Below are 24,303 nucleotides of genomic sequence, written 5' to 3'. Positions count from 1 at the left end.
AATGATGCATGAAAGGCATCAATGTGCAAGCTGAGGATCTCCTCATAATTGATAAACCACATGTAAATTGTCAAACTAAATAACCTTTGCATATTAACCCCTTGAATTCGGATTACCTTTTTTTTGATACGCACTGTATATATAATAATAATATATAAAATAAACTATAGATATACCAAGAGTGAGGAAAGGTAATTATATGGAAGGCATGTCATTGGTTAACAACCATTCTGAGTATTGCGCTGCAATACATGTCCCCTACCGGCAGTCCGTCGTCCAGAAAACTGTTGGGGAAATTACCAAAGTTCAAAGTGCCATAACTTTGTCAAAAATGATCGAAACGTCGTGAAGTTCGAACTTGATCTGTAACTTATCATGAGGAAACCATGTATCAAGTTTGAAATCATTAGCAGTAAGAGTTTAGAAAAAAAAGTCCGGAAAACTGTTCATTGCGTGACGGACTGACAGACGGAGGGATGGAGTGCAAACCTATAAATAGTCCCCTCCGGTGCACACCGGTAGGAGACTAATAATAGGTGGGACAGCGGTAGCAGTAGCACGTGCCTTGACGTCTTCACAGCATTTATTTTTTATACATAGTTAAGGCTCGAGGAAGAGCTAGAACACTGAACGGATCAGGACATAACATGATGCAAAAGGAACAGTGGAGAGAGGAGGAAAACACCAACAGTAGAGTGGAAGGCCAAGATCGAAGGAGACTTGGACAAAAAAGGGTGTGGGGAGCAATGGGAGTAACAAGGGTAGAAAGTATCATCATTTTAGATTGGGGATGATCTGAGATGGTAGCGAACAGCTGTGTTGTACAACTGGAGGGAAGAATGAGATTGAAGAGGATGTGGAAGTTGGTTCCACAGGTGGGAAAAAAGAGGTATGAATGAGTGGAGGTGATGAGTGATCCTGGATTTAGGTAGTTTCACCAGAAGGGGGTTGATCTCCATAATCCAGAACCTTGGAGCAATTTTCGAACTCATCCATCCTAATCTGATAGGAAGTTTCAACATGGATCCAACTTAAATACCAAAAGGACAACTGGCTTCAATATCAGCAGAAAGAACGGCAAGTTAAGGATGCAGCGCTCCCTACTGCATCTTCACCAGAACAGCAGTTTTAGTTGTTTAAACATGACTCAATCTGGGAGGAAACAATGGCAGACTGTTCATCGGAGCAAAGCTGCAATATATATATTTTATTATTTAATTGCTTTCCATAGCAACATACAAAAAAATGAGATCTTTCAACGAATATTTTCAAAGATCAAGTGGTTGATCCAGGAAAGGTCGTCGGTAAGAACATAATCAGACACGACGTATACCTTGCATAATATATATATTATATATGCTATAATAAATGTATATATAATTATATACTTTCCCCTCTGACTATAATAGAGCCCACCAGAGCTATCCAGATGTTATCTAGAAAGGCCCTGGGTGACGATGCTATCCCTCCGAGGTTTTCAAGTTGGGTGGTGCCAGCTTAATCACCCGACTGAACCAACTCTACAATATCATCTGGGGTGAGGAGTCAGTACCACAGGTCTTCAAAGATGTCACGATTGGTCCCTCACACCAACCATTGTGGCATGGCCCTACTATCTATTGCTGGGAAAATACTTGCCCACATTATTCTTAATCACAGGTCATCAACAACTGTCAACAGCATCACCCAAGAACGCCAATGCGGCTTTCGTGCTGGACGTGGCACGACCGATATGATGTTCTCCGCTCCTCAACTTCAGGGAAAGAGCAGAGAACATCTCGATCTAAACATGGTCTTCATCGACCTTACAAATTTGGCCAGTAGAGAAGGCCTGTGGAAGCGATTGCACAAGGTCGGCTGTCCCGCTAAGTTGGTCAACATCATCAGATCCTTTCACAGTGGCGTGGCCTGCTCACATGAGGGCCAGTAGATGTACTTCTGGCTGTATCCTAGCTCCCCTATTATTTAGCATTTTGTTTTCCTCTCTACTTCATGATGCCTTTAAAGACTACACCCGGGAAGTGATGATCCAGTTTTGCACCGACGGTAGTGTCTTCAAATTGTAGCGTCTGAAGGCCAAGTTCAGAATCATGGAAATGTTGCTCTGTCATCTACACTGCATGGCCATAGGTATGTGGAAACACGAACATCACACCTGTATGTGCTCATCGAACATCTCATTCCAAAATCATGGGCATTAATATGGAGTCGGTCCCCCATTGGCTGCTATAACAGCCTCCACTCTTCTGGGAAGGCTTTCCACTCGATGTTGGAACATTGCTGCGGCGATTTGCTTCCATTCAGCCACAAGAGCATTCGTGAGGTCGGGCACTGATGTTGGGCGATTAGGCCTGGCTCGCAGTCGGCATTCCAATTCATCCCAAAGGTGTTTGATGGGGTTGAGGTCAGGGCTCTGTGCCGGCCAGTGAAGTTCTTCCACACCGATGGACAAACCATTTCTGTATGGACTTCGCTTTGTGCACGGGGTCATTGTCATGCTGAAACAGGAAAAGGCCTTCCCCAAAATGTTGCCACAAAGTTGGAAGCACACAATAGTCTAGATAGAACGTCATTGTGTGCTGTAGCGTTAAGATTTCCCTTCACTGGATCTAAGGGGCCTAGCCCGAACCATGAAAAACAGCCCCAGACCATTATTCCTCCTCCACCAAACTTTACAGTTGGCACTATGCATTCGGGCAGGTAGCGTTCTCCTGGCATCCGCCAAACCCAGATTCGTCCATCGGACTGCCACATTGTGAAGCGTGATTCATCACTCCAGAGAACACGTTTCCACTGCTCCAGAGTCCAATGGTGGTGAGCTTTACACCACTCCAGCCAACGCTTGGCATTGCGCATGGTGATCTTAGGCTTGTGTGCAGCTGCTCGGCCATGAAAACCCATTTCATGAAGCTCCCGACGAACAGTTGTAGTGCTGAGGGTGCTTCCAGAGGCAGTTTGGAACTCGGTCGTGAGTGTTGCAACCGAGGACAGACAACTTTTACGCGCTTCAGCACTCGGCGGCCCCGTTCTGTGAGCTTGTTGGCCTACCACTTCGCGGCTGAGCTGTTGTTGCTCCGAGACGTTTCCACTTCACACTAACAGCACTTATAGTTGACCGGAGCAGCTCGAGCAGGGCAGAAATTTGACGAACTGACTTGTTGGAAAGGTGGCATCATTTGATGATGCCATGTTGAAAGTCACTGAGCTCTTCAGTACGGCCCATTCTACTGCCAATGTTTGTCTATGGAGATTGCATGGCTTTGTGCTTAATTACATATACCTTTCAGCAATGGGTGTGGCTGAAACAGCTGAATCCACTAATTAGAAGGGGTGTCCGCATACTTTTGGTCATGTTGTGTATCTTAATGATGATGTCATCGGTGCCTTCCTCGACGTCATAATTCTGCAAGTACAACGCTTGATCTGATCAGCATGAATTTTTTTTCTTCTCTGCAACTGTTTCTCTGATAGAAACTAAATTTTGACCATAAGAGCCTCGTCCTGTATAATTTTTTTAATGATAATTATGACATCATAGGTCACATGGTACATGTGCCATCTTGGAAAAACCGAAAAACGTTGCACCTCGACATCTCCAAAACCGCTCTATGGAAAAAATTTAAACGTGGCTCATTGTAAAGAATTTCGCATGGGGAATAAGTGGTTAACGATGACGTAATTGGTGCCTGAATTATGACGTCATAATTCGACAGGGACAATCTCGGCGGCCCCGTTAGTCCGATCAGTTTGAAATTTATTGAGCGCGATCTGCGCAACAATTATATTAGAGAATGTAAATTTATGATGTCATCACTCATGTGGTCTGGTAGCCATATTGGATCAAACAAAAAGTTGACTGCGCAGGGCAAGTATTCTATGAATACCATCTCATGTTTGTTTGTTGTCGATTGATTTGTTACTTTTTTATTCATCCCCACTTCCCCTTCTTTCTGTGTTTTATTCAGCTTGTGTGCAGCTTACTCATCCCCCATGTATGCTTCTCCCCCTCCCCTTGACATCGCTCTCACCTCTATGTTATTCTGTCTGTATGTTAGTATTTCCCTCTCCCCATTTTGTTCCCTTTCATTCTGCTCTTGCTTTTCCACGAGCCTCAATTATGTATCCAACCCACCCCCCCCCCCCCACCCCCAAAAAAAAAACAAAAAAAAAAACTTAGATCAATACATGAGCAAAAATCAATGCATAAGCTACCTCTCCCCTTATAAAGGGAAAATGAGGAGAGCAACAACAACGTAGAAGTTCAAATTTTACACTTTATACCCAGGTCATGTAAAGTGCTGACTATAATTATAATATTCGATATTCTTTTATCTATCTGCAAAAGGGAACCTTCTTAGTCCCCAAATCCACACCAATGTGTGGATACAGTTTGAATGATTCAGAAGACTGCACCAGCAGTTGTTTGACTTATTTAATAAATAGTTTTTACTTACATATACACAAGTTGCGAATCCACAATGATGCGTCGTAAATAGTTTTCTTGCTTTTCTTTTGTCAAGAATATAACACTGTGAAAGCTAACAGTTATATAGCTGATCCAATTTAGTAAGATGTACTGACTCGGGTTAAGGAGGCACAGATGGGCAATTAAACACCAAAAAGTACTACAGTATTAGCATACACAGTTGGCTTCATAAACATATCTCATTGATCTTAAACGGGCTCTTTTTTTTTTTTTTTAACCCAGATATTTGCAAAAAGCTAAACAAGCTACTTTGCTAAGACAATTTATTTAGCTTATGGCTCTTTTAGCCTGAAAAACTACTAACTACTGCTAATAACCACAATAGCAACATGTAACAGCATGTATATTCAGTCTTATATGAACATTCATCCATTTTCAAACACGAGTTTTCACACTTTTCTCAAACAACATGGATGAGAATTACACAAGTTTCATCATAAGCGAGAGACGTATGCCTTGAGGTTTAAAAAAGCCATGAACCATGGATAGCAGCGGTGCTCCCTTTGCGCTCCCACTCCTTTTCAAAAAAAGCTTCACGATCAAGAAGCGATATACGTACGTAATATGTCAGGAACCCCAAGATTTTGTGCAAATGTCATCACAATAATGTTTATGCGTGAACTTTCCACTCAAACAGAAATTTAAACCATCGTTGAAGAGTGTACAATCACAAACACAATCAGCCAGTAGTGATGGCAAAAAGAAGAAAAATAAACTGTACAACAAAGTCTTGAGACAGAACAAATAAACGATGACACCGGAGGTCTTTTTTTCAAGCTTGGCAGTGGGGTAAACCCAAGTGGAAGCGCATCGATGAAGGTCTGCATATCAGACATTTCCATGGTTTGGCATGCAAAAGATGCCACTTTGCTCATCTGCAGGTGGAGTGCTCTTAATTCACCAGCTTTACGAAAACATTGAGAAAACTTGTCCACAGGATAAAACTTTCAACATTGACGGGTCTTCTTTTTGTTAAATTCAGTCCTTGCGCTGTTTTCTCCATCAATTAAAATTATTAGTCTTTTCTCTTTGAGGTTGAAGTGCCAAAAGTCATTCGTATTATAGTACATGCTTTCTAAAAGTAACAGTTAAATGATAATATGTGTGTGTGTGTGTGTGTGTGTGTGTGTGTGTGTGTGTGTGTGTGTGTGTGTGTGTGTGAGTGTGTGTGAGTGTGTGTGTGTGTGTGTGTGTGTGTGTGTGTGTGCATGCGCTACTAGATCATAAAAAACTCCAGGGGCTTTGTTTTTCAATGTCTCTGTCTCTCTGATAAGAATTCACCTGTTCTACCTCTGCACATCCACCTGTCTTGGTGTATCTAGTCCTCTCCCAGTCTCCACTTCTGAGAGTCCTCACGCCGAGCATCTGGCTGTATCTGATTGCGCATTCCTCCCAGGACATTTGCTGTGGCCTCCGTGGCCATTATTATTGGCTTCATGACAGTTGGAGGTATCTGCCGTAGTACTTCCCCCACAGCACCTGTCATCCCTTTCTGCTCATGTTCACGTGTCGCAACACGGTACAATTTCTGCGCCGTGTCCGTAAATCCCTGCAAACACAACAGTTCTGAGACTACCAAATCATCATTTTAATGGAAGTCTGTGTGTTGCGTGTGTCATCCTTTCGGAAATATTTATTTCAAAATGTAAGTGAAACATTTTACGATACAAAAAAAAAAAAATCAGCGGTGTTCTTCAGAGTCATCGTGGATGTGTCCAAGTACCTGATTGAACTCAAAAGCTGTGTGCTTATCTCACCTCTCTGACAACATCATATGCCTTTGCCACTCCTTCTCGTAGATCTGCTGGTTGCTGGGAGAGACGGTGTGGTGAACGTGCATTAGCTGAAGCTGTTAGTCGAGCAATGCTCGGCCCTGGAGACAGCACATCGTATGCCGTCTCCGCAGACGCCTGCACATGTGGGTGCACATGTGGAAACAGGTTATTCAATATTAGTTCTTGCCTTAAATTCCAAACTTATAATTTATCTTCAGGAAGAATCTGTTTTCTCTTTTGTTTTCACACTGAGAAAACAAAGTTTATGCAAGGTCAATTCTGTTGCTGCATAAAATTGATTGAGTGAGGAAATACCAAAGCAAGGAGTTTACAAAGAACCTGCACAGCCCGCACGAGGCGATTTGCGAGCTCAAGGGCTGCCATGGCGGTGGATGTGCCGAAGGAGGCAGCCCCACGCTGGAATCCTCGCACGACACGGCCATCGCGGCGGTACTGCTCAATGGGGAGCCACACAAGATCTTTCATGCCCTGCACTGCTCGAGTGCACACACAAAAGTACAATTGAACTTGATATTACACTTGTATTAATGCAGCATTGGTGAAAAATCAATTTATACACTTGTGTCACTGTACTGTATATTACATATACACTCTTCACCATAAAAACAAAAAAGACTAACACTTGATTGCTGATGCGATTTTTTTATGTGACATCATGGGGACAAAGATGAAGTGCAAACCTCTGACAGAGATAAATGCTGAATAATTAATTTAATTGTGATCTAATTACATAATGTTGCATTGTGTGGCAAATGTTTTCAGATAGGGATCCAACGTGGAAGTAACAATTTCAACACCGGGAATGTCCAGCTATGGCAGCAATCCCAACTGGGATGCTGAACAGGACGATGATCATGGATCCCTGCATCACAGAGATGCCTCAAGACAGTGTTGGCACTTAACCTACAAGTCTCGGATTGTGTTTACGGTGCTCTGGGCAGTTTGAAACCGATTGCATAGATTGGTCGTGCAAATGCATCAGTCCTGATACATTTGCACGACCAATCCACGCAAACACGCATTAACCGAGGACGTCTACTTCTTGGCATATCTTCTGTTGATCCAGTGGTTTGAAAACGTCTTCTGAGGTCATAAACAGTTCTTCTCCTCATGTTAAAGAGCCTTGCAACATGGCTAATGGAAGACCCTGCTTGAAGATGTCCACAATTCCATACCCCTGATTTTCTGACAGAGGTGGCATTGCAATGGATTGCTATAGAACATAATCGGTGTATTTTTTTTGGATGGTCCACATGCTGCTGTTTCAGAAAGACTTCTAAATTGCTCAGAATACCATTACCTTTAAAAGCCTAAAGGTGCATGACTTGCGCGTGCTGAACGATTATTGTATGACGCAATTACGTTATGTGAAATTTGCAATCAAGTGTTCTGCAAATCCCTTGTGCCAAAAGGCACTTAGAATGAATGCTGCAACAGTCCTTCAACAATTACATTATCAAATCTACATGTTTGGTTTTTTTTGGCGGATAGTATCAATGCACGTATGGTATTAGCGAAGTTGCAGTCATTTTTGACCCCTCTCTCTACTCACTATTAACCCCACTCTACAGTTCCCCAGCACACACCATACCTACACTGATACATATCCTTTCCTCCCCTAACTCCAATACAAAATACACATTGGAACTTAGTTTCTTCAATTTGATAACACACTTGCACCTTCAATTCAAACTTGCACCTGTTCAATTAAAACATGAGATAGGTCAATGTTTTTATGGGCAGAGAGGAATTTGTTGCTGTTGTTGTTGTTGAACAGCATGCAACATTAACCTTGCCAGCCTGTGGAATAAAACCTAGCAGCAAATCACAATGTGGCGCATGTGACCAATCCACAACTGTAAATGGGGACAAGGTCTTCTTGGTGCAATGGGAACAAGGTCTTCTTGGTGCAATGGGAACAAGGTCTAATTGCATATAGAAAAACTCAAAGCAGTTTAAAAAACGATAACCTACACAATTATTCTGTGGACTGGTCATTATATTGTGACTCATTTCTTCATTCATATCATTTGCATATTGTGCCAGAGATCATGAGTTCAACTCTCAGGTAGCATCATTTGTGGGAGGTGTGACGAGACCGCTGATGAGGTGTCCCCTTAGGTTATGTGAATTTGGAATTTGATCGGGGTGTTGGTGATACCTCACCTACTCTGCAGAAAAGTATAGTAGGATATTTAATATATGCCAACTAGCAAATATATGCTAGCTGCTATATGCCAAATGCCAAATATATATGCTATATGCCAAATATATGCTAGCAAATGGGTCTGCAACAACCATCAGAGGGATGGCAACCTCCCTTCTCCCTGCCTGCGAAGAACAACTCTCAGTTTATAGCTGCGTCGAAAATCAAAGCCGGTTTTGACTGCTCCGACGGTAAGTGCATGACCTCCTGTCAGGCACGGGCTCAGGTTTCCTCATGGTAGTGCAGAAAACAAAACATCATTGAAAATGTCCGCTCGCTTATCATGTTTCATGCATAGACGACTCGAAGGTCAAATTTTATCGTATCTAATATCACCTTCGTTCTTTGAAAGAAAACTCCGAGAATTCGAGTCTAGACCTTAAACATGTTTAGTGTCTCAACGATGTTTGTTTTAGCAAAACAAGTGTCTAAACGACACTACACACCAAGCTGAACCAATGAGTGCATGGGTCCAACACCACCCAGGATGCCAGGCAGTTGGTTCTTTCGGATGTCATTGACCCATTCATTGACAGCATACGCAAGCAGTCGATCCACACCAAGCAGACTGTGTAGGATAAACAAAAAAACATTTTTAATAGTCAGGAAACGATACAGCAACGTGGCTGCAGTTAGGCTACAAATCCTCTTCCAGATAATCTTTGGATATCACCTCTGGTTCTGCTCTTCACAAATGGATACTTCTTTTATTCAAAATAATTTGCCAACAAAATTTATACCAATGTTATACCATAGATTAGTCATTAGTGTGTCCTTCTTTCGAACACAAGCACAAACAACAGTAAAATGCCACACATACCCATGGCGATAGCAGAGTTGTTTAAGTTTCAGTTCACAACAGCTCAGCTGGGCCAATCCAATGAGAATTCCCGCAAAGGTGCCCTGTGAGTCAAAACCAGAGAAAGACAAATGAAGACTAGATATCTGTGATCACAAAGCGATCGTGAGAGGTAAGCTTTCCCTGGTGACCGTGATCCAATGAAGGCCTTATATTTTTCGGACGCCATATTGACCTTGACCTTCACCATTTAGGGACAGAGTGTGGATTAAGAAAATGTGCACCCATCTACAATCTATCCATCAAACTCAACATCATGAAAATCGTTAGAAAATTATTCAAATTATGATCAAAAAGGTGCCTTTGGTTAATTGGGTCACAATCCCCAAAAAGGAGGTCGACACTCATTAAATATCAGGTGCACATCTTCAGTGCAGGTGCACCATTACGACGCAAGAACATCTTGGAAGGCCAAGCAGTCTGAGATTTCGCATTGACAAAATTAAGTGAAGACAAAAAAAAAAGAGGCGTTTTTTCAGGCCACCATTTGACCTTGACCTTAAACTCGGACGGGTATGATGTAAATTAAGCATAAATGCGCCTTCTTCAAGGCACTTTCACAGTGAGGGCACTTACTTTCCGATTGGATAAGCATTAGTCGAGTTATGGTGGAAAATGTCAAAATATATATAATTAGGTCATGACCTTAAAATTACATCAAGGTCAAATAATTAAGTCAACCCTGCATACATTCTATCCCCATAATTGATGTAAAATTTCATTACAAAAGTCCCAGCCTGCTCAGAGATACATCTTGCACATTGGCAGAAAAAAAAAAACCTAATGGTGCTGTAGTGGAGAGGGATGGGCTCAGGGAAGAACAATAATGCAGGACACTCTGGACATCCGAGGAATATTCAAACGCCAGAAACCATAAACAGAATTAGAGAAGTGATTGCTCATATCTTTAGAAAATCAACAAGGTGCATTTCACATGAAATTGGAGTGTCTCAAAGCTTTGTCATTATAGTGTTGAAGTCTGATCTGAAGGATTTCCCTTACAAAATTAAATTGATGCCGCAGTTAACCTCATGACGAGCATCTACGTTATGAATTTTGTGTGCGTTTCAGAAGGATTATATATTGATCGGGCAGGAATCAACGTAGATGGCAATTTCCAGTGACGAATGTCATGTTTACTTTTATGGTATGATAAACAAACAGAATTGCTGGATTTGGGGCATGGGGAAACCAGCCCACTTTGTTGCGTTATCTCTCCACTCCCCAAAAATAATGATATGGCGTGGTCTCAGTAGTAATTGGATTTACGGTTCATAATTTTTTGCAACATCAGGATACTGAAGAAATGGTGGCTGTGAATGCAGAATGTTACGTACACATAACAACAACAACAACAACATGCATTGTAAAGGCCATTTTCCCAACGAGAGCGGGGATTAGCCTTGCGGTCCCCATGACAATCTTCTCCATTTTGCCCTATTTTCTGCATCTCTCCTTGTTAACCCCCTTGCCCGCATTTCTTCTTCCACCATCTTTAGCCAAGTCTTTCTCGGTCTTCCCCATCCTCTACTTCCTTCTACATTCATTTCCATCACTCTTCTCAACCAGTCACTTTCATCCTTCCTCAACACATGACCAAACCATCTCAACCTGTTCCTCTTCACAGCATCAATCACAGGCTCTATTCCCATCATCTTTCGCAATTCATCATTTGTCTTCCTCTCTATCAACGATACACTGCACATCCGTCGAACCATTCGCATTTCCACCCTTTCCAACCTTCGTTGCTGCTCTACGTTCATTACCCATGTCTCGCTCCCATAAATCATAACACTTCTCACACATGCAGCATACACCTTTCCCTTCAGCTTCAACGACACTCCCCTCATCATCAGCACGCCACTCAGTTCCCGAAACTTCTTCCATGCACATCTCACTCTAGCAACCGTTGCCGAGTCTGATCCACCTTCTCCATTCAGCATGTCTCCGAGGTAGCAAAATGTTTTCCCACCTTCCAGCTTCACGCCGTCTCCAAGATCCAACTCAACATTTCCTCCATCTGCAGCTCCCTCTGTGCACACCTTACATTTGAATGTAGCTGCCACACTGGTGAATGACCCTCTCAGACCACTACATTTTTGATGAACCCACTCAGCGCACATTGTACATTGAATGGAGTTCACTCCGACACCCTTCCTCCACACAGCACAGGGCCACTTCCCAGTTCTTTCCACCTCACCACATGCTTTACCACTTGCCATCACCTTCGTCTTTCCGATATTCACCTTCAGACCTTTTGTCTCCATACATTCCTTCCACTTGTTCATCTTTTCCTTCAGTCCATCCATACTTTCCGCAATCAACACCAGATCATCTGCATACAACAACTCCCACGGTAAACCCTCCTTTACGTTCTGAGCCAGCACCTCCATCACAGCTACAAATAGTAGTGGACTTAGTACCGACCCCTGATGCACTCCCACCTTCACCTCAAACTCACCACTGTTCCCGTCCTTCGTCCTTACAGCTGTGTGCGCTCTATTGTACATTGCCATCACTACTCTGATCAACCATTCCTCCACTCCTAACTTCCTCAATGCCCATGTCAATACTTTGCGTGGAACCCTATCGAATGCTTTCTCCAGATCAACAAACCCAAGAAACAACTTCTTCCTCTTCTCCATGTACTTCTCCTGCAACTGCCTCACAATGAAAAGCACGTCTGTCGTTCCTCTTCCTGGCATAAATCCAAAATGCATTTCGTCGATCTTCACTTTCTTCCTTATCCTCCTCTCCAACACCCTTTCCAATACCTTCATTCCATGCTCCAATAACTTTATCGCTCGGTACGAGCCACACTCCAGAGGGTCACCTTTCCCCTTGTATAGAGGGACGAGGGCACTCAGTTCCAAAACCACTGGAATGCGGCCTTCTTTCACCACCAGATTACAGATCTCTGTCATTCTCTTCACACCCCAACTTCCTGCTGCCTTCAACATATCTCCCACAACTCCCGTCGTCGTACACATGTTAAACACATTCTTCTTGAGTCATGTGAGAATGCTGGGCCCTGTGAGTGAGTGAGTGTGAGTGTTCTGGGCCCTGTGCTTTTTCTGGTCTTCATCAATGATCTCTCTGACTCTCTTGAAAATCCTCTCTATCTCTTTGCTGATGACTCTACTCTCTGTCGCTCCATTCCTCATCCCTCAGATCGGCAGTCTGCAGCCTCCTCACTCTCTCCAGACCTGGACAAAATCACAGACTGAGCAAACAAGTGGAACATGTCTTTCAATTCTGACAAATCTCACACTCTTACGATGTCTCTCCGAAAAGACCGACTGGACAACCCTCCCATCCACTTTCTGAATAATCCTCTCCAAGAAGTTCTGTCACTCAAGCTTTTGGGTCTCACTATCTGCCATGATCTTTCCTGGGAAAACCACATTTCAAATCTGGCCTCCAAAGCCAGTCACCGACTGGGCATCCTCCGCCGTGCGAAGTCCTTCCTTGGCACACCTGAGCTCCTCACCACATACAAGGCTTTCATCCACAGCTCAATGGAATACTGCTCTCCCCTCTGGGCTGGTGCTCCTGCCTCACACCTAGCGCGTCTTCACGCTGTTGAAACCAAAGCGTTCAGAATCATTGGAATCTCCCGCGATGAAGCTAACTCCAAGGGCCTTTCACTCACTCACCGCAGGCAGGTTGTGGTCTTTCCGTCTTCTACAGACTCCTCTCTGGCCTTGCCCCCCCCAGCTCTCTCTGGGCTCTGTCCCCCAAATATTCCTACAGGTCGCACAAGATCTGCCTGCAACCCTCTTATGGTTAAACTGCCAAAATCAAGACTCTCTGCTCACATTCACTCCTTCATTCCTCTTTTCTCCCACCTCTGGAACAAACTCCCTCACTCTCTTCAATCCCACTCCTCCCTCCAGGTCTTTAAAACAGCTGTTCACCACCATCTCTTATCTTCCCCCATCCAAAACCTTGATCTTTTCTACCCCCGCTAATTTCACCCCAAATCCACTTTTTTGAAATACCAACTTCTGTCCTGGAAGTCCTTGGTGTCCTTGTGTTTTATACTTCTCCCACCCAATGGCCCACTTCATTGTATCGAGTAGTACGATGACTGATGCTTCAATTAATGTGCAAGTTATGTGAAGAGCTCACAAAAGGTTTGGGGTGTTGTTACACAAGATGTATACAGTATTTGCATAAGATGTGCTGGTCATACAGCTCTCCTGTTGAAAGAGAGAGAACAGAGTGCAAAGTGTCAAGAAGTTGGAAAATCTAACCTGCTCCATCATCACATGCTTGCCGTGGTAGTCAAGCTGGATGGGAACCTCAGAAGTAAATCGGAATTCGCTGGGACGGGGAATGTATAAAAAGGCAAAAATAGAAGATGGGAAGATGTCAAATCTATGAGAATATAATTCACATTTGAGGAGCATTCATCCCTTGCTCTCATCATTTCCCACATTCCTTATCATTCCAAGTCTCGCTCCATTTTGTCCCTCAACCATGATGGTGAGTCCAACCCCATTCTTCCCACTGTTCTATTTGTTCAGTTACATCCTGATACATTCTGTGTTCTAGCTCCTCCACGAGACTAGGCTGTATACAAATATATATATTCCCTTCGCCCACCCCATACCAACTCCAAATTTAAAAAAGCTCTTGAAAATGTGAAATACATGGTGCTGCAAAGCAATATGTGTTTGATTCATTTAGGCAGCCAACAAATAAACCCAAAGAGGCAGGTGAAGCACACACGAGGCCAATATAGATGTGCGGAAGAAAATGGTCCAAAATGATTACTTAAGAAGTTCAAATTTTGTGCATCTAACCGAAAGAAAATGGGCTGGTCGCTGGAAGATGCCAAAGAAGAAGCAGAGCTTGTTTGACTGCCAACTGTCTCTGTGGATGTCGTCATCGCAGTAGGGTGCCCAGGCGTAGAGGCTGGTCGAGGCTGCCGAGCTGGGCTGGCGCCGTCTTCGCTTGGAGGAGATTTCTTTCCTTGGGTTGATTAACGACATTCTTGAATGGGTTCAAAACTAGAACTTCATGAATGTGTTTCAGAATAGCAACCTTAATTGTAAAGTATGAATGAATAAATTAAAAGGTGATTCACACATTGAAAAACAAAAATAGGGGCAATAGCCTTGGGCGCTCACCTGGCAGAATAAAGCAGTATAGTATACCGACTAAAGGTATTTTAAACAGCATCACGGTATTTTAAATCAATTTCAATAGTTGCTAGGAGATAGGGCAGCATGTAGAATCATACTAACGTAATCATAAGACCTTAGACAAAAAAAAGGAAAAAACTATTTAAGGAGGAACCCTCCTATTCCCCTCCCATAAACCCGCTCAAGCCCCAATTTTTCTAATGCCATGAACAAACACTGGTACATCACAGGTAATGAAGGTGGCGATCAAGTTTCATCAAAATTGTGTGTGTAGTTTCAGAGAAGAGAGCAAATACCGATTTTAGGGGGCAACCCCCCACCCTTCCCCCATGGACCGCCTTAGACCCATAAAATATTTAAGCCGTGAACAAACGTTGGTACATCATGGGTGATGAAGATTGTGGTCAGGTTTCATCGAAATAGTGTGTGGAGTTTCAGAGTAGAGAGCAAATACATATTTGGGGTGGGGGGGGGGGGGGCGGGGCAAAATATATACCACTTTGACCCCCGGTAGACCCCTGAGACATCGATTTTTTTTAAACCATGAACAAACTTGAGTTGCAACGTACCAAATATAATTTTAGCCAAGTTTGGTCACAATCCCACCAGCAGTTTCGGCGAAGAGGTTGCAACGACAAGAGCCATCCCATAAGCTTCCTGGAACTATGTTCCAGGTGAGCTAAAGATTGACAGATTAGAAAACAGTTTGACTTTTGAGGATCAGAAAGGCCAATGTCAAGTATTGTCGAGTGTTGAAGCGCGATATTAATCGCATACTGCCTATGGTGAGAAAGGATTACATGATTGTATGTACAAAGTACATTTAATTTCTATGGTGCAACAATTGGAGGGAGGATTTAGTTAAAAAAATTGGAAGCAATGGTAGAAATAAATAGCACCGCAAAGCGGGCGTAACCCCTCAGCCCATGCATGGTGGAAACCAATTTCAAGATGGCCGTCATAGCGGCCATATTGAAAATCGCAGCGTGCCCATTTTTGAAAGGAACCTTCCTCTACTCAACCCAAACATACACTGCACAAATGGATTTAATCGGACAAGCCGTGCCGCTGGAAATAGACGGAAACCAATTTCAAGATGGCTGCTGTGCCGGCCATATTGAAAATCGCAGCGCGCCCATGAACCTTCCTCTACTCAACCCCAACACACACTGCAAACATGGATTTAATCGGACAAGCCGTTTTGCTCGAAATTGACGGAAACCAAATTTAAAGATGGCTACCGTGGTGGCCATATTGAAAATCGCAGCGTGCCCATTTTCGAAAGGAACCTTCCTCTACTCAACCCAAACATACACTGCACAAATGGATTTAATCTGACAAGCCGTTCTGCTCAAAATTGACGGAAACCAATTTCAAGATGGCTGCCATGGTGGCCATATTGAAAATCGCAGCGCGCCCATTTTCGAAAGGAACCTTCCTCTACTCAACCCCAACACACACTGCAAAAATGGATTTAATGGACAAGCCGTTCTGCTTGAAATTGACGGAAACCGATTTCAAGATGACTGCCGTGGCGGCCATATTGAAAATCGCAGCGTGCCCATGAACCTTCCTCTACTCAACCCCAACACACACTGCAAATATGGATTTAATCAGACAAGCCGTTCTGCTCGAAATTGACGGAAAACCAATTTCAAGATGGCTGCCGTGGCGGCCATGTTGAAAATCGCAGCGCGCCCATTTTCTAAAGGAACCTTCCTCTACTCAACCCCAACACACACTGTAAAGATGGATTTAATCGGACAAGCCGTTCTGCTCGAAATCTTTTGTTTTCACTGACGTCACAGTTACCCATCTCGCATTGCGCGGCGGCCATTTTGATACCCAAGCTAATCTGTCCGTGTGCGCTGATATTGATTTGTTGCGTTGGTTTATGGTGAATGCGGATCGCAAAAAGTCTGTTTTATAAAGTAATTTTGTTTGTTTTGTCACGTTCATGTGGAGTGTGGTGCCATCTAGTTTATATTACGTATTGTTGCCCAACAAACACAGAACATTCGGTTTAAGTTTGCCGTGGACCAGTGAACTGGTGAACACCTGGGCAGTGGGTCAACCTGCAACCAACTACCTGTAGAACAGACTTGGAGTGTACGTAAGGATACGGTAGATCCAGGCTTGAGTATGGCTAGCAGTGCGAGTGCCAACCTTGGCTACCAAGAGATGCTCCCGCCGGACGTTCTTGTTCGTTACAAAGAGAAGATTTCTGTCATTGGGTGTGACCCTTATGGTCTATCAAATGATCAATTTGAGAAGAATGTGAGCAAGTGGCCTCAGGTGACCCACATCGACGTGATCAACTACCTGTTGTTCAGCAAATTGGCCTATACCAAAGATGAGTTGAAGAAGTATAAATCCCTCGAGGCATACAGGTTGTACCAAGATGGATGGGTGCGACAAATCCTACACAAAGAACTGAATGACGTCCACTTGATTCGATCCAAGGTATTAATATATTAAACAAACATGTATTTTTTTAAGCTGCTTGTGTTAATGTTATGGACCTGATTGATTAAGTGCCCTCCATTTGTTCAAAAACCACTGCAGTTTTAAGCTGTGCATGCATGTGTGCATACTTTGTAGACATGTGACGCACAGTGCGAAGTGAGTGCCGCCATGTGTGCTTTGTGCGTATGGCCATAAGTCATCACCTATATTTATCATGTAAGCAACGAATACAGAGCACGTTCTTCACATGATAAAATCGAGATTCATTTTGACCGAGTTGATAAGAGTACATAACTTTAGAAAGTTTATTGGACAGTTTCAAATTCAATACTTTTATGTTCCAGGTTTCGCATTCCATGAAACATGTTCTTACTTACTGTTAACAAAATGCTCGGAGCAGACAGGTGTGCGATCCCACTGTGATTCTGTTTGGATGTCACTGCGATTGATGGCAGCCTTCCACAAACGCCGCCTCTCTTCACTTAAATTTCTTGTTTCCTCACCCTGATTCAGTAGAAGTTTGGGCGTTTTGTAAAACTTAACTCCTGGCCTAACGCCTGGCCTATTTGAACAACGAAATACGCCGCAAATTGGCATGACTGGTCGTGAACAAAAACTATTTAATGTGAATCCGCTGACGACGTTGTTCGAGAGGGTATCAAAATGGCCGAGGTGTCCCAGGGTGCCCTGCGCGCGTGCTCCGATGACGTCACAAGAAAACAAGCAATTGACGGAAACCAAAAGTTGACGGACGCCCGGATGGCTGCCCTAGTGGCCATATTGAAAATCGCAGCGCGCCCATTTTCGAAAGGAACCTTCCTTTACTCAACCCCAACACACACTGCAAAAATGGATTTAATCTGACAAGCCGTTCTCCTTGAAATTGACGGAAACCAAAAGTTGACGGACGCTCGCCTGGACGACAAGGAAGCAATCATTTATAAAGCCATGGCTGGAATTGCAGTCATTAGTTACAAATGATAAGTAAATATGACTGGTCACAAGGTGGGATTAATATAAAACAGAAAAACAAGTACGTATGCAAACATAACAAAACAATGAGGAAAATAGAACATATACAACATAATAAATAAATAAAATCAAATAAAACCCCTGAGAATGACTCACCATCTGCAACGACATCTGAGCCAAGAGACTCCATTGTAGCAGCAACGCTGGTGACAAAATCTTTCAAAAAGAATAACGCATCCTGGGAGGAAAGGCGAAGGGGTCAGGATTTCCGGAAAACCATTAACTAAAGATGCAAACATGAAGCAAAAACTGTCCAGCAGTCGATACCTGGTCAATATTGAGTCGTAACGGCAGGATGGAGATTCGTAGTCGGCATTCTTGCGTCGCAAGACCAGACTCTGGTTTGACGTGCAATGCCTTGATTGTTATCTGGTAAACAAGATGAACATGTTAGCACGAATGTGCTGAACATAATGACTGCCATGACAATGCAAGTTGCACAATAACCCAGGCTCAGTGGAAAAGAAACTACATAGGGATGACATTGGAACCTTGATGATGATCACCCCATTTGATTTTGACTACCATGCCAGTTAAATGTACACAGTATAAAAACTCAGCAATGGATGGCCATTGAACCTCGAGCAAGAGGAAAGAGCAATCTCAATGGATATCTCGAGCATTCAACACCACGTGACATGCAGCAGTGATCGTTCAAATTTTCTGACAAAGTGTGACTGGCTGGTGGATTTTCGATAATGCACGCAAGCAATGTGTAATCCTAGATAGAGCTCTACTTCCTGCCATATCCATAAGGATTGATGTCCCTCAAGACAGTGTTTCGGGAGCTATTCTGTTCATGGATTACATTAATGACCTCTCGGCCTCTTCGGAAAACCCTGTAGATTATTTTTCAGACTCAACTCTCTGCCGAAAGGTCTCTCACACCAATGAAAGGAAGGCTATAGCCCCATGCATTCATGTCCGCTGATATGAAGGAAATACAAAATCGGTCAATCACCTGCGATATGTCATTCACTGCTTTGAAGTCACACAGTCACTCTGTCTAACCCCTGAAGGTGGACGGAGGTTATGTTTTCACCACTATCTGTTTGTGAGCAGGTTATGTCAAAGTTCTGGACGGATTCGAACAAAATTTGGTGGACAGGTTGGGTGTGTGACAAGGACGAAATGAATGAATGAATGAATGAATATGAATGATCGTTTTAAGGCCATTTTCCCCGCTAGAGCGGGGGTTAGCCTTGCGGGCCCCATGACAATCATGGTTCCCTGTTTGAGGCAATGTTTTTATGGCCGGATGCCCTTCCTGACGCCAACCCTTAGTCGCCTCTTACGATGCGCAGGGATACGGTGTACCTATTCTAAACCGGGGTACACACCGGGAAACCGACAAGGACGAATTGATTCAATTTTGGTGAATATCCGAATCCGGATCTGGCTCGTAGAATTTCTAGTGATTCTTCACCATTGAAAGATAGGGCTAAAACCGATATATAACAGGATATCTCAAAAAGTTATGGACGGGATCAGACGACATTTGGTGGACAGGTTGGGTGTGTGACAAGGACGAATTGATTCGATTTTGGTGAAGATCTGGATCCAGATCCAGATACGAGATTTCAAAAATATTTCAGTGATTCTTCACCATTGAGAGATGGGGGCCAAAACGATATATGGCGCTCTCATCTGGTATGATATTTCAAAACGTTGTGGAAGAGTTATGACAACTTGTTGGATGAGTTGGTCAGGTGACAAGAACAAGCCGATTTAGAGGGGTCAATAATATATGGTTGAACCCCCCAAAAATTGATACAAAAGGTTTTTCAATGGATTCTGGTACCATTGGGCATGCTAAATAACATACTAAAAATCTAGTAACATCTGACTTCCGGAAAGGGGTCATTTTCAAGATGGCCGCCGGGAGCTTAAAATGGCCATATCTCAATTATTATTCAACCTAGAAAGGTGGTTTTGGTGTCTAACCCTAGGTTTTAGGGCCCAAGGAATCCAATTGAATCAATAAAATTACCATCAGTTAATTATTTATTGACAAGTCCAAGATGGCATCCCAAGGTGACATCCTGATCCACTCAAATGGCTCTGTCGAATAGTCGTCAACCTAGAGAGATATTTTCAGTGTGTATACCTAGGTTTAAGGCACCCAGGAAATCATCAAAATTACTTAAATAAGCACAAAGTAATCAGGTAATCCAGTAAGCCAGGTTTACCAGCCCATTAGGCATTTGTTGTCTTATACAGTTAGTCGCTATTCATCGTCATCCTCCGACTCACCAGCTAATGAACCAAGTGTGTGTTTCAGATTGGAGATAAGAGTGTAATGTTTCTACACCACTGCCACCTGTGACTCCAGTCCACAGTATTCAGTGATCATTACAGACAAAGGTTTGTACAAAGCTTGAGAGGTAATGGCAAGGGACAGACTATTTTATATTGGGGAGGGGGGGGGGGGGGGACTGAAAAATCAGACAAACAATTTATTTTCATCTCAAAAGGAATAAGTATATTATTTGGTACATGTATGCATAAACAAAATCCATATTTTTTAGACATTTCCAAAAGAAATGTACACAACCTTTCCCAGCTATAGCCTGGGGGGGGGGGGTGGGGGGGGGGGGGAGGAGGGCACTCCATGTGTTCAGGGTAGTAGGACTGTGCCACCCATAAGGGTGGCTTTTTGGCAATTTGAGTATATTCAAGGGTGTGGAAAATTCCATGTGTTGTATATTCAAATTTTGTTGCAGTTAACTCTCAGTGGTCATCTTCAGGAAACAAAAAGAATTTGGAAGTCAGAGTTTTGTACTAATTTTGGCAGGTTAGGTGGTTACTTTCCATATATTGGCCATTCTAGAGGCTATTTGCATTTCGTTATGATTTTGTTAAGGCACTAATCATACGTGTATTAATTTCTTCTTTTTTTCTTCAAGGTACAAGATGAGTGCATCCTGCAGTGACCAGATCTGTCCCATTTGTCAAGGCAAATTGGAAGATGGAGGTGATGCAGGCAAGATTCGCCAAAAGGGTGCTGATGGGATCAATGAAGCTAGTGTGACACCATTGCTAGAGGTGAAGCTAGAGGTGACACCATTGCTGTGACTGCTGGCTGTAAAGTGCATTTGAACTGTCGCAAAATGTACACAAACAGTATAGAAATTGATCTTCATTTAAAGAGGAAACAGAGTGGTGAATCCAGTACCACTAAAAGGAGTACTAGGGTTTCTGAAGGTCCGTTCAATAGCAAAACTGATTGCCTTTTCTGCGGCACTAGTGTTCAGGAAGGAAGTGCAGACTATAGTTATGTGAAAACTGATATCTTTGCAAAGAAAATATTGCTATGCTGTGATAACCGGCAAGATGAGTGGTCTTTCAAGGTCAAAGGTAGAATTGAATACTATCATGGGGATCTACACGCTGCAGACTGCGTGTATCATCAAGATTGTAGCAGCCATTTCAGGTGTGGCCGTCATATACCCCTGCAATTTCAGACAGATCCTGATCCAAAGCGGAGGAAATCTGGAAGGCCAAAAGATGAGGACCAAGAACAAGCCTTCTCAAAGATGTGTGCATACCTTGCAGCGAATGATGATGAACAGCTGACTGTTTCTGACCTTAGGTGTAAAATGAAAGAGTATTTGTCTAAGGCCGATTCCCTCCCCTATGGTAATCAATACCGAAAAGGAAAGCTGAAGGAATGGTATGGGAACTGCATATATATTGCAGAAGGAGAAGGTTTAGATGACATAGTGACAATGAGAGAGAAAACGTCACACATCCTCAGATCATACTTCAACAGCACAAACCAAGAAGGTGATGAAGAGTCGCAGAAGAGAGCAATACTTGAGACAGCTGCAAGGCTCATAAAACGTGACATCAAGACAAATGTGCCACCCGTTAACGATCAGTAACTGACTACAGAGACACTCAAACTCCAGCCCGCTCTTGATTACATTCCAGAATCACTCTGCATTGTATTAAAGGCCTTATTTGTTGGTAAAGACACATGGCGAAAAGTTGCTAGCATTGGCCATGCAATCATACAGGCAGTCTGACCACGAGCTGTCCTTGCCCCTTTGCAAATTGGCCTTTCAGTGCAAATGCACCACTTAAATCGGTCTAGGTTTTTTGTGGATACCTTGTGTCAGATGGGGTTCTGCTCTTCCTATGGCGAAATTCAGAGGTTTGAAAAGAATGCTGCAAATTGTGCTGCACCAAACATGCTTGGTAAGGATATTGATGTGTTGAACATGGCCTTGTTATTCGCAGCAGACAATGTAGATCATAACATTCTTACAATCGATGGGAAAGGAACATTTCATGGGATGGGCATGATAGCTGCCTTGACACCAGGACAGAAGACAGACCAGAGTATCCCTAAGCACAAAACAACAGAACTGAATGTTGTAGAGAAGTCAAAGGTTGCGATAATAGATCATCGTTTTGCCAAATACCTTCGCCGAGACATCACATTCACAGAACTTCCGAGTTTCACTGAATGTGACATGAAGGTTGATCTGCTTTGGGAGTTGTCGTTCAACTTCAAACAGGCCACACCAGGTTGGCAGGGGATAAAAATATAAAAAAAACCCGCCTTTAGAGGCCATTTTTCCCCGCAAGCAGGGGTTGGCCTTTTTCGGGAACCGTGGTTGTTGTTGTTTTTTGGTCCCCTTTTTGAAGCAATGTTTTACGGCCGGATGCCCTTCCTGACGCCAACCCTTTTTGCCGCCTTTAGCGACAAACAGGGAATTACCAGTGAACTGGTACTCAACCTTAGGTGTAAAATGGCAGGGGATGATGCACATTATTTAGCAGGGAAACAAACACCCAGGCCAGTCTTCAGTCAGGTATCTACCGATGATAGACATGTACTCGGGGGACAAGACGTGCATTCTGTCAACATTGGAGTTCCTTTCTGGTCTTGCGTCCATGCACCACCTTGCCCCAGTAGTTACATTCGACCAGCCCCTATATTGGAAGGCGACAGAAATAATCCTGGATTCACCACCAGACAGCCACCTAAAATCCATTGTCCTGCTGCTAGGCTGCTTTCACACGTTTATGAATTTGCTAGGAGCGATTGGTACTCTGATGGAGGGCACAGGACTTAAGGACATTCTAGAGGTAGTCTATGGTGGAAATGCCGTAGCCCATATGATGACAGGCAAATCGGTTCAGAGAGCATTCCGTGGCCATCTTCTTGTAGACAAATGTCTTAACCGTATGATAGTGTCAGAGATGGCAGATGATAGTCCCGAATTTGCAGCAATGGTTGAAGAGTCTGAAGGGATGTATACTGCACTATTGAACGGTGAGATGACATTAGAAACTGTGTTCACCTCAGAGACCCTCGGTCGAATAAACGAAGAGCTGGAGAAAAGGAAGATGGAACTGGGTGCTAGGTCCAAGACAAGTCAATTGTGGCTGAATTACCAAAGCATGGTAAAAGTTGCTATGTCACTGATAAAGGCAGATCGAACAGGTTCTTGGCTGATGCACCTATGCGCCGTTCCTGACTGCATTCCGATATTCGCCGCAGCTGGGCATTACAGTTACCTGAAATCAGCATACGTCTATGTCCAAGAGATGGGTCAGCTTGATATCAACCACCCAGACATATTCAGAAAATTCGAAAAGGGTTTTCATGTTATCAGTCGCAGCAGCCAGTTATGGGCAGGCCTCAGTTCAGATCTTGTCATTGAGCAGACGTTGATGAGGTCGTTGAAGACCACTGGAGGTCTGACACGCGGAAGCGGATTGTCTGAAGAGCAGAGAGCCCTTTGGACCATGTCAAGCTCCATAACATCAGAGTACAATATCGCAATGCAGGAGTTCACAAACCTGTCATACACGACATCTGAACAGCACAAGGATTTGACGGAGTCAAGGATGAAAAGGGACGCTGCTGACCTGGAGGAGATCAGTTCAAAACTTGTAGGATGCTCACCTTTCTCGCCAGACTCTTCATTAAAGAACATTGTCACTGGTGTTGTGGCTCAGGAAGGTGTGAATGTGCATGAATATGAGTCTGTTGGATGCAAAATCATGCACAAAATGATTGGACAGTATGCATTCACATTCTCATTCAGTAGAAAGGATAAAGCCAGAACCCTTGGACAAACATCAGCTATAAAGGTCGCTCCTGATCGAACCATTGATTCTGCACTTCTTTTTCAACGTTTCCTGGTAGTCTCCAAAACTGGAGAGCTATCATTGCAGGAGGTTATGAGTTATGAGCTCAGTCCTTTCCCTCCTGCCCTCTTTGAAGCCAGAAACGTCTTCCGAAAGGCTGATAAGCCACAACTAGCTCACACGATCTGTGATCATGCAAGTGA

The 24,303-nt window shown here is 43.4% G+C and overlaps 1 protein-coding gene across 3 annotated transcripts in view; it reads right to left on the bottom strand.

The window, feature by feature from the left end:
* Positions 1–4,254: 4,254 nt before the first annotated feature.
* LOC137436924 (autophagy-related protein 2 homolog B) overlaps positions 4,255–24,303 on the bottom strand; it is a 174,123-nt gene continuing 154,074 nt past the window's right edge. For all 3 annotated transcript variants that reach the window (XM_068131157.2, XM_078787075.1, XM_078787074.1), the window contains 9 exons: positions 18,263–18,364; positions 18,092–18,173; positions 14,156–14,324; positions 13,604–13,673; positions 9,309–9,391; positions 8,935–9,056; positions 6,601–6,755; positions 6,244–6,396; positions 4,255–6,035 (listed from right to left, as the gene is read on the bottom strand). In XM_068131157.2, coding sequence (XP_067987258.2) covers positions 5,805–6,035; positions 6,244–6,396; positions 6,601–6,755; positions 8,935–9,056; positions 9,309–9,391; positions 13,604–13,673; positions 14,156–14,324; positions 18,092–18,173; positions 18,263–18,364 — 1,167 coding nt within the window. In that variant the 3' untranslated portion in view covers positions 4,255–5,804. The remainder of the gene's footprint in view (positions 6,036–6,243; positions 6,397–6,600; positions 6,756–8,934; positions 9,057–9,308; positions 9,392–13,603; positions 13,674–14,155; positions 14,325–18,091; positions 18,174–18,262; positions 18,365–24,303) is intronic.

This window comes from Myxine glutinosa, chromosome 11 (assembly GCF_964187855.1).
Source record: "Myxine glutinosa chromosome 11, kmMyxGlut1.1, whole genome shotgun sequence".
Lineage (NCBI taxonomy): Eukaryota > Metazoa > Chordata > Myxini > Myxiniformes > Myxinidae > Myxine > Myxine glutinosa.
The sequence above is the reverse complement of the archived record's forward strand: the minus strand, read 5'-3'. Positions and strand labels throughout refer to the sequence as shown.